Source organism: Mustela putorius, unplaced genomic scaffold (assembly GCF_011764305.1).
Source record: "Mustela putorius furo isolate JIRA1106 unplaced genomic scaffold, ASM1176430v1.1 tig00537227_pilon_pilon_pilon, whole genome shotgun sequence".
In the NCBI taxonomy this organism is placed as follows: domain Eukaryota; kingdom Metazoa; phylum Chordata; class Mammalia; order Carnivora; family Mustelidae; genus Mustela; species Mustela putorius.
The window spans coordinates 36,223,371-36,235,973 of record NW_025422368.1 but is presented as its reverse complement, the minus strand read 5'-3'; the positions used below and the strand labels follow the sequence as shown (position 1 = coordinate 36,235,973).

The 12,603-nt window shown below is 47.3% G+C and overlaps 1 protein-coding gene across 3 annotated transcripts in view; it reads left to right on the top strand.

The window, feature by feature from the left end:
• Positions 1 to 2,972: 2,972 nt before the first annotated feature.
• The window catches only part of ETV6 (ETS variant transcription factor 6), a 232,567-nt gene continuing 222,936 nt past the window's right edge, over positions 2,973 to 12,603 (top strand). Inside the window, exon 1 of one of the 3 annotated variants that reach the window (XM_045073229.1) lies at positions 2,973 to 3,514. In XM_045073229.1, the coding sequence (XP_044929164.1) occupies positions 3,482 to 3,514 (33 nt within the window). In that variant the 5' untranslated portion in view covers positions 2,973 to 3,481. The remainder of the gene's footprint in view (positions 3,515 to 12,603) is intronic. The other 2 variants (XM_045073228.1, XM_045073227.1) reach the window with 2 other exon arrangements.

The window sequence follows — 12,603 nt, the reverse complement described above, 5'->3', positions numbered from 1 at the left end:
TGCAGGAAAAGGAATAGAGAAACAATTGACAAATGGGAATGAATAAGTGAAAACTTCCCCCAACCATGATTACTGAACACTGAATGTCTTTGGAAATTAGCTTTGGCCACAGACTCGATGTTTTTCATTAATTCAACCTAAAACCACAAGGCAAAACAGAGCTATGTGTAAAGTATATACTGCAGTTAGATCATTTTGACATGACTAACACTGTTGCAATCACAAATAATCTCGAGCTGCTTTGTAAACTTCCCATGCCATCAAAAGTTAAAACAAGAAGCAAGATCTCCATTCCAACACAAATTTTCAGCAGTTACATTTTTCCGAAGTAGTGGTTTGTGGATTATGATGCAAGTGAAAAGGAAATTTCCATACTTAAAATCCACTTAACTGTGCAACTGAGCATTTCCACCTAATTTTCCATTGAAAGTGATTAACCTGCAATGTAATTGCATGCGGAGGGGAAGTATCAAGAGAACTTAATAGAATTTTAATAGAATTGTATAAATGCCTTCTAAGCAACGAATACACTTAAGTAAAACCATATGCTCATGGGTTATTTGTCAGCACCTATGGGGTGAAAAAATATTTTCAAAAATGAAATATGTAAAATTTCATTACAGATCAGCATTAACAGAAAAACGGATAAAGATATAAACAATTAGTTTTGATGATAGAGAACCCTTACTCTGAATTGGTTTCAACTAAGTAAAATATTATTCCCCCTCCCAAAGGAATCCCATTCCTTTCATTATTAGAATTGATTACCATTATTACTATACCTTTTGTCCATAATGAGGATATTTAATTTCTGTCTTGTTATAGACGTATCTGCATAATGTCTTCAGTTTTGCCTCTTTGCACACAAACTTTAAAATATTTTGTATCTGGCCCTTTACAGAAAGAGATTGCCAGCCTCTGGTCTAAATGCACAGTTTTCCACAACTGTTGTTTTGCTTTGGAATCACATACTTTCTAATTCAAATTACTACTTCTATGAGTCACTTGGAGAAGGTAAAGAGGAGATAGAAATAGAAGCTGAGAGTTAAACTTAGTCTTGAGGTTAAGTAATTGTAGCTAACATTGAGCACGTATTATATGTAGCAAGTACTCAGGTAAATAAGCACTTTGTATATATTTGCTCATTTAATACAAGAATCTTATGAGATAGGTACCCACCTTTTACCATTCCCCACCTTCTACAGAAGCTGAGTTGCCGAGAATCTTATTGATAAGTAAGGGATACAGAGGTTTATAGGATTTAATCCAGCAATGGGACATCAGAATCAATGTCTGCAACATTAGTAGAGGGATCAAAGGCAGATAGATAATTGCTGGGGGAGGGTGCGTCGGGTGTGTGTGAAGGATAGAAGTGGGTGGCAGGTGGTCGAAGGCAGAGGAGTCGGTGTGGACATGCAGTCTCTTGGGGAAGATAGGACTACGGGTGACAAAAACTGTTAAGATCCCTGGAAGCTCACAAAACCCCGTAATTCCCATCTTTCCAGCAATAGGACTCTTTTTCACTCTAACCCCTTTTAATCAGTTCTGGTTCAGAATTTCCCGATGAGTGCATGAAGAGATCTGAACACGTTTTATAATGTGGAGAGTTGAAGATAAATGAGTAGGAAAAAATCTGTAGGGTAGGGATCTGGGAAATCCGTCCTGTTTTACACGTAGATATACACACATTAGGTACATCTCTGTAATTGTATATTTGTGATATAACACACATCCACACACTAAACCCCTGTGTGTATCAGAAGCGCTTAGAATTTAAAACGTAATTATGTTCTCAGTGTTTCGCAGCAGCCACTTCAGAGCATTTTAAGAGACTGTGAATGACAATAAAAATAACAGTGATCAGACCACATGTGCTCAAGGCTAGAACCCTCAGCCCCGCCGGCTTTTACTTCCCCTCGGTTGTTTTTCCAGCCAAATATTCCTCCCCTGGCAGCACCCCAGGGTCATCCCACCGGCCAATGACGGTTTCAGAGACGCGGTCCCTGGGAGTGGGGATTCTGTTCAGGAACACGTCCTGTCAACTTCGCCGTTGAGTCACCTCTTTCGGTTGGTGGCGGCCGCTATTTCTTTAAATGGACAGCGGATTTCGAAACGGCAGGAAGGGGGGGGTTGTCAGGAAAAGGAACTCAACCGCCTTTGCTAGAACTGCCCCGCAGCCTTCCCTTCCCCAGCACGCGTGCTCCGCTGGGGCAGCGCCCGCGGCGGCCGCTTCATCTCCCCACCCCGCCCCCCGCGGGCACGCGCGGCGCCTGCACTTCCCGGGGCGCCCACCCGCGCGGGGAATCCCCCCACGCCCGCCGTCCCCCGCGTCTGCGGCGCGGCCGCCCGGCTTTGTCTGCGGCGGCGTCGCGCTCGGGCGCTCGCGCTCTCCCACATTTCCCCGTGTGCAGCCTGTAACCCGATCTCCCATTTCCTGGTGGATTCTCTTAAAGAGGCAGCGGTCGAGAAGCAGAACAAAGGCTATTGTTTTATTTCCTCCTCGGGGTTCCGCGTCCTGACCGGAATGCCCCTTCCTAGATGCTGATTCTCCTCGCCTCAGCGCTCGGGCAGGGGGGCGGGGTGTGTGTGTGTGGGGGGGGGAGAGCCCGGCTGCATTTCGGTGTCTCTAAGGGACGGAGCCGGGGACGGTGGGAGGCGTTTCACGAAAACCCGTCTGGTGGTTCCTGGGGCCCCAGCGTAACGTTTTTTCCCAACGTGTCTCCCTAGAGCGGGCGATCGCCCGGCGGCGCCCGGACAGCCCGACTCCCCGGCCGGCGGAGGGGCTCGCGGCGGGCGCGCGTGGGCCGCGCCGCTGGTGGCGGGGAGGGCGCGGGCTGTGGAGGGGCGCGCTGCGCCGCGCGCTCCGCCGGCGGCCGCGGCCTCGCGCGGCCCCGCTCCCCCGGCTTCCCTCCGCCGCCGCCGCCCCTCCCCCCGCCCGGCTTTTATTTCCCCGATGCCGGGCTGTAACCCGAGCTTTTATTTCCTGGTGGCTCCTTTAAGAGGCAGAGCTCAGTGCTGGGAATTCACGTCAGTTTCTGCACTGAAACTCTCAAGATCAATGAGCAAAGAGCTTTCTCAGTTCTGCCTTTCAGTTTCTCTCTTCCAGGAAGGAAAACATTCGAGAGAGCGAGGGAGAGCGGCGGGAGGGCAGGGGGCGGGGGCGCCGGCCGCCGGTGGGAGGAGAGAGCGGGAGGCCGGCCGGGCTGCGCCCCGGGTCGCCGCGCCGCGCCGCGACCTGCAGACCCCGCCGCCGCGCTCCGGGCCCGGCTCCCACGCCCCCGCCGCCCCGCGCACCCAACTCCGCCGGCCGCCCCGCCCCGCCCCGCGCGCTCGCAGACCCCCGGGGCGGCTGCCGGGAGAGATGCTGCAAGAAACTTCTTAAATGACCGCGTCCGGCTGGCCGTGGAGCGCTTCTGGGTTGGGGAGAGGAAAGGAAAGTGGAAAAAAACTGAGAACTTCCTGATCTCTCTCGCTGTGAGACATGTCTGAGACTCCTGCTCAGTGTAGCATTAAGGTAAAGATCTTCTCCCCCTCCCTCTCTGTGCTCGAAAACCTTGAGCTGCACCGGCCGGGGCACTCGGGCTGGGCTCCTCCGAGGGGGCTGTGGCAGTTGCTCCGGTCGCGGGGAATTATTTGGGGGGCGCCGGGGAAGGAGATGCAGCTCGCGACGGCGGCTGTACCCTTTGGTGTAACCTTGCTGCTCCCCCCGCCGAGCCCCCTCTCGGCTCCTTGCCCCCCTCCCCATCCCCTTTCTTTTTGACAATTAAGTGCCCGTCACAATTGGCCAGGAGGAACCCGAGTGGTCTTTGGAACTGTAAAACACCCCCGTAATTAGTGCGCTTTTTGTAAAAAAAAAAAAAAAAAAAAAAAAAAAAAAAAAAAGAGAAAGAAAGAAAGAAAAAAAAAAAAAAAAAAAAAAACCCTGCTCCTGCTCCTACTCCCGACATGTGACTGAAATGTAACTTTTGTTCCCGAGGGGTGGTCTCCTTAAGAAAAAAAAAAGTTCTTCAACCCCCGTTGGGGATGCAATCCCCCCCACCCCAAGGACTGCCTGGGTCAGATCAGACTGGATTTTTTCCCCTCCTCTGATTGTACTTGCAACCACTGTCGGAGAGACAGTCCTGGTGTCAGCTTTTACTGGGCATTTGCACAATGAATTTCTCTCTTTCTTTTTTAAACCGAGGTAAATAAGTTGTCGAATGGTTATTTTACTCCCATGCATGTGAAAGTTGAATAATCCCAAAGTAGAAAACTCCTGTGATGCAGAGAGGGACAGAGAGAATTATCTAAGTGACCAGACAAAATGACCTTCCCTGTTTGACAGTGCAGAGGATATCGAAGAGTAGAAACCTCCCGGCTTTCTGGCGGTGTTTTGCAGTATTGTAAATGCAGGATGGTGGATGTTTGCAAACACCGTACTTGGCTTCCAAGTAGTCGTGTGTATATGTCTATATGTATGTGTCTATAGAGCTGGTGGTGCTGTGGTTTGTTGTTTCTAAAAAGTTGTAAAGTTTGCCACCGTGAGGAGGCAGGGTGATTTGTCTATTTCTCCCAATTATTTTTCCCATGGCTGCATTTATTGTGCACTTTGTTCATTTCACTGTTCCATCAGTCCCCAGGTGGAAAAGCGTTCTGCTTCTGTGAGAGGCTGAAGCTACTGAAGTTTGTTTGTTTTCAGCTTGGCCCATTTAATATGGGCTCATTGCATGGACGCTGCAGAAACAATGAACAAATAACCTATTTTCCTCATCTCAGGGGAATTAGAGGAACCTTTTCTGTTTCAACACTGCTTTTCCAATAGGATCTGTTGAAGGGAAACAGTATTTCATTAGATTTGCTTACTAGTTTTCATAATTAGTCTCAGGTTTTGGTGTTTCTCATCAGGTGAGATTTTTGTGGATTTTCCCGTAAAGATAGTGTGAACTAAAAAAGTGAGTTGGGTTTCTTTGTTTTTGCCTCACAAAAATGCCCAGTGGCACTTTGGGGCTTCAGTGTTTGTAGATACCCGGGAGGCAGCAGAAGGTCTCTGGCTGTGGTGGGGGGAAGGGGGAGGGTCACAGTAGATAACTTAAAGGTAGTTGGATACTTCAAAACTAGTTTCTGTTGCTGTATAAATTAGATTCTACAATGAGCACGGTATGGATAATCTAATTTGATACTTCATAACACAAACGGAGGTAACTAAATAATAGGGTATTAAATCAGTAAATTGTATTTAGTTTGATAGCAATAAATTCCACATCAGTAAGATGTGGACCAACTACGGGGCCGTAATTTTTGGATGAAAACAAACAAAAAGCAATTCTCTCTGTGACTTTTCTTGATACCTCTCTTAAAGAGAAGGTATGTCCCCACTGTTCTGATGGGCTTATTTCTTGTTTGCTGCAGGCAGAAGTGCTACTAAGTGGCTCATTTCATCCTACTCTAGTGGGAAGAGTTCAGCAGCCCCTTTTCTTACACAGACATATGAAATCACTCTCCAAACCCAGACAGAACACTGTCCTAAATGTGACATAAAAATTGCAGCCACAGTTTGCTTATCATTTTTTGCCTTATTGCTTATCCTTTCAGTTTTTTTTTTTTTTTAGGTGCCTCTTTTCATGACTGTGTATTTCTATGTAATTAAAATAGATTGAATACTCTTCACGAGTAACGAAAGTATCACTTTTATTTGAATGGCTCTTCACGGAGCCAGTATGTGACGGTTGGCTTAGATTGTGTGTATGTTCAGGGGCACACACGTCATGAAGTGTGTTTTTTCCAAAGAGTTTGTTGAATTCACGGTGTTCCGATAATAAGTGCTGCAGATCAAGGACTTGGGATTATTCCGGGTCATCTGAAAATGTTCTGGTGATGTATGCCGTGTTTCATTTAGTCCTTGAATGTGGTACAGTGACTGCATAATAAAAAATGTTTGCTGGTAACCCACAAGCAAGAACGGGGATGGCTTCTAGAGTCCAGTAAACAATAACTTTTCTGTGGAGCAGAGAAGGAATGTCAGAAGCTTTCAAGGATGAGCTGACGAGTCTGATGTATCGAAGACATGGGATGCGGAAGGCTCCCCCTGTGTGGAGAGATCTCCCTCACTCCTCTGCTCCACTCCTGAAACCGTCCTCGCTTGCTCCCATTCCTTACAAGCAGCTGGTGTGATGGAGCACGGAGGAGCCTGACCAGAGGCAGCCACGGAGGGAAGCACTTGGTTGCCTTCTGAGCAGTGTCTGTTCTTCTAGAAAAGCCTAGTGTACAATTTAGGTGCAGCTTCCAAGGTGAAAGTTTTTGAATCAGTCAATCCGTGACGCCTTTGTGTGTATCGTTCCCCCGGTGATGGTTGACATCGAATGCCTGATAAGCACTTTTCATATTTCTTTTGCGCTTCGTAGGCATCTTTTCATCACCGAAGAGAAGGGAATATCAGACACACATTGTACACAGAAGACAGGTTGACTAGCCCAAGGTTACCCAAACTGGCAGGGAGCCCCACCGTTTCTGTACTGGGCTGCCCCGTGTGTGTACCGACATCTCTCATCTGAGAGTTTAAATGCCTCCTTTTGCTGACCAGGGAGGTGGCTCAAATGTAAGGACAGGGATAACCGATTGTATAAAAAAAAAACTAAATAATTTTTTTCAGAGGACTGAGAGGCTGACTGTGCAGGTCATGGGAGAAAGGAGGAGGCTGTCCTTTCCATTATCGGCCTTCACCTTCAAGTCACCTGTTTGGTTTTAAGTTCAGCCGACTTGCTGTGGAAAGTGGTGATGGCCCAGCCAACACAGTCCTTTGCTTCTTGGCGTGGTGCTTTAGTAAGGGTTGTCCAGGTTACCAGACCTGGTGGCCTACCTGTCCCTTCCCCCTTTCCCTGCCCTCCCTGTGCCTTTATTCTCCAGGATGGTTGGCTTTCTCAGCAGAAAGAAATCTCTTTTTATTTTGCTACTAACTGGGACACTCCAGGTCTTCCCTACTGGACTCTGAGCTCCTTGGGTTTAGCGATGGTTATCTGTGTGTCCCAGTACCTAGCCTGGCAGCTGGCACAGAACTGTTTCTCAGTAATGTTTGCTGATTTGAAGCAAGGCATGGGAGGAGGTCAGCGCCCTTTCCTCTGTCTGTCCCTGTGTACCAGGAGGTGACTTAACACTTTTCATCTGTTAGCTTCTGTGAAGTCTTTAATAGGGCCATGCTGCTGTCTCAGGGAGGCCTAGAGCACTCTCTGGATGTTTGTCCAAAAATGGTTATAAGTTGGTATGATGATACTATTTTTATTATTTTGATAAAATTTTTTTTAAAAAGCTTGTGTATCAAAACAGATAAGGCAATTGAGTAAAAGATGACAAAGGGCCTTAAGAATCACTTGGGAAGACTCAGATTAGCGGGCTTTCTGGTTTTCCCCAGTTTCTTGGACAACTGAACTGGGGAACTTATTTAGGCTCTCAGAACAGAGACCTCAGAGATCACCTGGGCCAGCTTGTATTTTTATAGAGAGAAGGTCCAGAGAAGGGAATGGCTTGCTTCAGCTAATTGGCGACCCAGCCAGCTTTAGAGCAACACAAGCCTCGTTCTCAGCCCCCTGCACTGCCTTTCCTGGGTCCATGGTGCATCCCTATAAAAGGCCAAGGAAATTCGATACAATAGACTGCACTCTCTCTGGCACTTCCTAGCTTGGTCCATTTTAATCCCAAGCCAGCTGGTATGAGGGCACGGAGGTATGTGCCAAGGAAGATGTGTGTGGGGGGAGCACTGGGCCCAGTGGGTATATTGTTGGATGTGAGAAGAGGAAGTAGTAGGAGTAGGGGATCAGGGAAGAAGGGCTTGACGGACTTGGATTTGTACCACTCTTTGCAACAATAGTCTTTTTTATTGTAAAAAACACACAACATGAAATTTACTATCTTAACCGTTGCGAAGCATGCAGTCCTGTGGTGATAAGTATATTCACACTGTTGTGCAACAGATCTCTAGAACTTTTTCATCCTGCAGCTCGGAAACTCTGTACCCACTGCACACTAATTTCCCTTCTCCCCTCCTGCCGGCCTCGGTCGCCTCCGCTCTATTTTCTGTTTCTACGGTTTTGACCACTTAGGATACTTTATGTAAGTGGAATCCTATAGTCTTGTTCCTTTGGTAATTGTAACATCCGGGAGGTTCCCCTGCATCGTGGAATTGGATAGGATTTCTGTCTTGCTTTAAGGCTGCATACTATTCTGTTTTACATGTATGCCACATTTTTTTTTTAATCCATTCATCTGTTGGAGATTTCATTGCTTCCATCTCATGGCTGTTGGGAATAAAGCTGTGGTGGGCGTAGATGTGCCATGATCTTTTCAAGATCCTGCTGTGAGCCCTTTGGAGGTACGGCCAAAGACAGGGTGGGTGGGATGCAGCAACTCTTTTTTTATAGCCTGTGAGCAGTCTGGTACCTCTGCTTTGAACCGAGGGTACTGAGCCTGTTATCGGGGTCCTTTTCCGAGGAAATCTTGAGTGGGCCGTAGGCTCTTTTCTCCAGGGGCGGCCAAACGTATACCCTAATTTGTGTGTAGTAAGCTTCCTGTCCCAAACAGCTAAAAACGTGACAGCTGCTCCTAGAGAAGTAGCTGACTTCCTTCACATGGGTCAGCGGAGGGAAGAAGGAGCCCAAGTGTGGGTACCAGAGGAAGACAGAGCTGAAAGAAAGTCTGTGCATCTCAGTTAAGCTGTGTTTACTTTACTTTACTGGGGAAGGTAAAGGGCGAGGAGGCACAGGGTTGTTGGGAGTAACTGGGGGGAAGAGCAGTTTCGTTTTATTACCCATTTTTAAAAAGTTGCCCTTTGGTGTGGTTCTCCCAGCTGAGTGGCTCAGTGTTAAATGAAGCCCCCTAGGGTTCGAGGTATACAAACGGCATATTTTTCCCTGTGAATGCTACTTTAGAGAAAAGACTGGAGTTTGTTTTCAGGCAGAGTCCGGCACTGCTGTATTTGTTGTTAGACGTGTGTAAGACACCAATCTCTGTGTGTATTTGTTGAATAGAATGAGTGTGAGTGTACTCAGGGTTCCCACGCCAGGAGAGGCCCCACTTAAAGACCGTTCCCTGCCAAACCTAGTATTTGGGGGCGAGAAAGACTAGACAGGGCGAGAAGTTAGAATTATAGCCTATTAAACAACCAACACATTTTGATTTATTTCTGAACATACAGGAACCAGACTGATGAAGTGTGGCTTGCCGGGCTGTCTCAGGATGAGCCCCAATGAAGAGGCAGAAATGACTTGTGTCCCACATCATCTGCTGGTTAGAAATGAGTGCTACCGCTTGCCCGAAACTGTTCCCTCAGTGTCAAAATATTACTACGAATATATTATTTGCTCTGTTAATTTGCTTGATAAACCTTTCTTCTCAGATAGTGAAAATGTACAGTTCAGTGTGGTCTTTCTCTAAATGATCTGGAATTTTCAGACTGTGGGGAAACGGTGGGAGGGGCTGAATAAGGAAGGCATTAGCCCAAGTTCGTGACGTGAGGACTCCCAGAGGAGCAGAGCTGCCTCTCAGTCCTGTGGACTATGTTTATGGAAAACTGTAACACTTGCATTTTGGAGCTTTCCTGATTCTGGGTAACTAAAGGGGTTCGTCAGTTGTTCTAGTGGTCATTGCTCCTACGTTTTCTCCCCTTCTTCTGCTTCCTCCTCCTCTCCCACCTTCTCTATCACCACCACCACCACCACCACCACCGTCACATGTGGAATACGACTGGCTGCTGGTGTGTGTGTGTGGTGTTCGATCTACGTTATCTTCCTTACTCTTCACAATTTTCTCAGAGATGCTCTTTTTCTCCCTATTTTACAAATGAGGATCCTGAAGTCCAGAGTGTTTGAGTGACATTGGCCTAAGATCTCAGATGCCATACGTGGCCAAGCTAAGGCCTACCATTCCAGAGCGTTCTCCATGACAGTGTTCTTGGGTACGGCCATCTTTGTGAAGAAAATTAGGAAAATGATGTGACATGAGATGGTGGAGCCTCCCATGAGCCAGGGTGAGAGGCACAAATAGGGCAGCAAAAATGTTTCCTTCCTGTTCTGGGTCTCCCTGAAGGTGGATTGTTCCTTGCTCTTCCTCTCACGGAGCCAGATGGCCACACCACACAACCCAGTGTCCAGATCTTCCATTTTTCTTCCAATCTCTGGTATTCTCTAGTGATCTTCTATCTTTTGATAGGTCTCATTGAAAAGGCCCTCCATGTTCTCAGAAACCTTTCCTTTCCCTCTCTGCCTTTTTCTTCTTTCCCTGGCACCTAATTATGCCTTCATTCCGTGGGTGACAGGTTGCACTGTGTCCTCTCATCCTGCCCAGTCTCAGCCTCTGGGTTAGTTACCTCTGTCTGCATCACTCCCTGCTCAGTCTCTTTTTTTCTCCACAGCTTCCCCCCCCCCCTCACCCCGAAACTTCTTACACAAACCATCAACATCAGGTTTTTCTTTCTTTCTTTTTTTTTTTTTCAAAGATTTTATTTATTTATCCGACAGAGAGAGAGATCACAAGTAGGCAGAGAGGCAGGCAGAGAAGGGGTGGAAGCAGGCTCCCTGCTGAGCAGAGAGCCCAACGACGCGGGGCTCGATCCCAGGACCCTGAGATCATGTCCTGAGCTGAAGGCAGAGGCTTAACCCACTGAGCTACCCAGGTGCCCCAACATCAAGTTTTTCTCAAGCCATCTCTCATGTACATCTCAATCCTGTATGATTTCTAGGAATCAGAGATGTTTTCAGGTATTCCCTGATTGTCCCACACCACCAGAGGAAGAATCTTTTCTTTCCCCTCTTTCCTGGTAGCCTGACCACAGTGGCCTTGTTCTATCTTACTTGAACGAAGACAGAATTCTGAGTTCATGAAATCTGGCTTCTGAACAACTTTAATGAAGCCTTTCTTCAGAGCAGGTATGGAGAAGAAAGCAGAGAGGGAGATGTGAGGAGGTAATAAGAGGGAATCTGAGAGAGCACAACCCAAATTTCTCATGAAACAGACGAGGAGACAGGGTCCTTTGGCGTTTAAATAGCATGCCCGAGATCACATTGTTTGTGATAGCCAAGCCAGAGTCAGAATCCGGTATTCTGCCCTAGGAACCTGTCCCTCTAACACTGTGGTGGGTGTGGGCGAGATGGGGAGAGTGGTAAAAAGCAGACAGGATTTCGCAGCACGTGGCTTCTTCGCAAGGACTCCTATAGAGTTAAACCCATTTGTATGGCACCACACAATGACTGATGCTATTAATGATCATAATTATGACTTCCAAGTTAAAGACAAGCTTTAAGTTATGAGATTTAGGAAGTGAGAAAATGTAATGCATTTTGGAAAGCTCTCCAACAAAAATGTTTGGCATAAAAATAATGTGAAGTTTTAAGAGGCTACGCTTCAGTTATCTGGATGAATGACTTATGAAAAATATGTTACTCCCCAGTGAAGACAGGAAGGAGCTATCCAATAAATCTGTACGCTCACCAGACCTGTGTACTCCTTGGGGGTATTTTCCCTTTGTGTGTGGGAGTCAGACATAGGGAAAACGATCTCATTTCCTGAATGACCTGAGAAGAACGCATCGCCCTGCTGTCCCGAGCAGGGTGGGTGAGTGCATTCAGTGATGTCAGCGTCGCTACAACGCAGTTCCAATCCCCTTTGCTTGGCATTTTACTCTGTCTGATGTTCTTTGGTTCTTATCTGTCAAGGCCATTTCCCTCAAGATGATTGTAAGTTCTGGGAAGAGGGGACCAGTCATTGCCATACTGTGGAGCCCTTTTGGGGGAAGAACACAGACACTGGAGTGGACAGGCCTGAGTGTGGGTCCTGGTTCTTGAACTTGAATTTATCAATCTTCATCTACAACCTGGTAACTCATCTAAAGTGATAATAAAAATACCTCTCTTTCATAACACGGTGACTTTCTTTGTTAAAAAAAAAAAAAACCAGCTAACTCTTCTTCCCCTTTATGTATCCTCCCTAATAATCTAGATCTAGAGGGAGCTAGAGGTTTGCTGGTCCCGGGCCTATATGACCCAGTTGGTATGGTGACCAGAGATGTGGATGGTTTGCCTCAACTCCCGTGGCTGGTCAGTAGCTCCTCCTGAAACTGGGCTCCCTAAGTGGGCTGGTCAACTCCCAGCTTGCTTCAGCTCCCGTGGCTGGTCGGTAGCGCCTCCTGAAATCTGGGCTCCCTAAGTGGGCTGACTCCCAGCAAACGTGCTTGCTGCTCTCCCACCGGGTATCTCGCAGGGCTGGGGTCGCTCAGTGGTGTTGAGCACAACTCTCGGTTTCACTTGAACCAATGAATGCCAGCCTCAGCAATAGAAGTGATGAGCCAGCTGCAGTGACAGGGTAATAACGAGGCCTTTTGCATCTCACAGTGACGTTTTGAAGGAATAGCTGGGACAGTTCTATTAAGTTTCAAAGGTAAAAGAAAAGGGGAAAAAAAACCCCAAAACAAACCTAAGCCTGGAAGTATTGTCCAGTGACTCTAACTAGCATTATTACTCAGCCCTCAAGTATTCAGACCTATTCAGGGATCCGCTCGTTCACACAGTTGCTTATTATTTGCGACCGGGGCGCGACTCGAGCAAGGGCATCGTTTCTTAAGTCTGCTTTTGTTGAACAGGC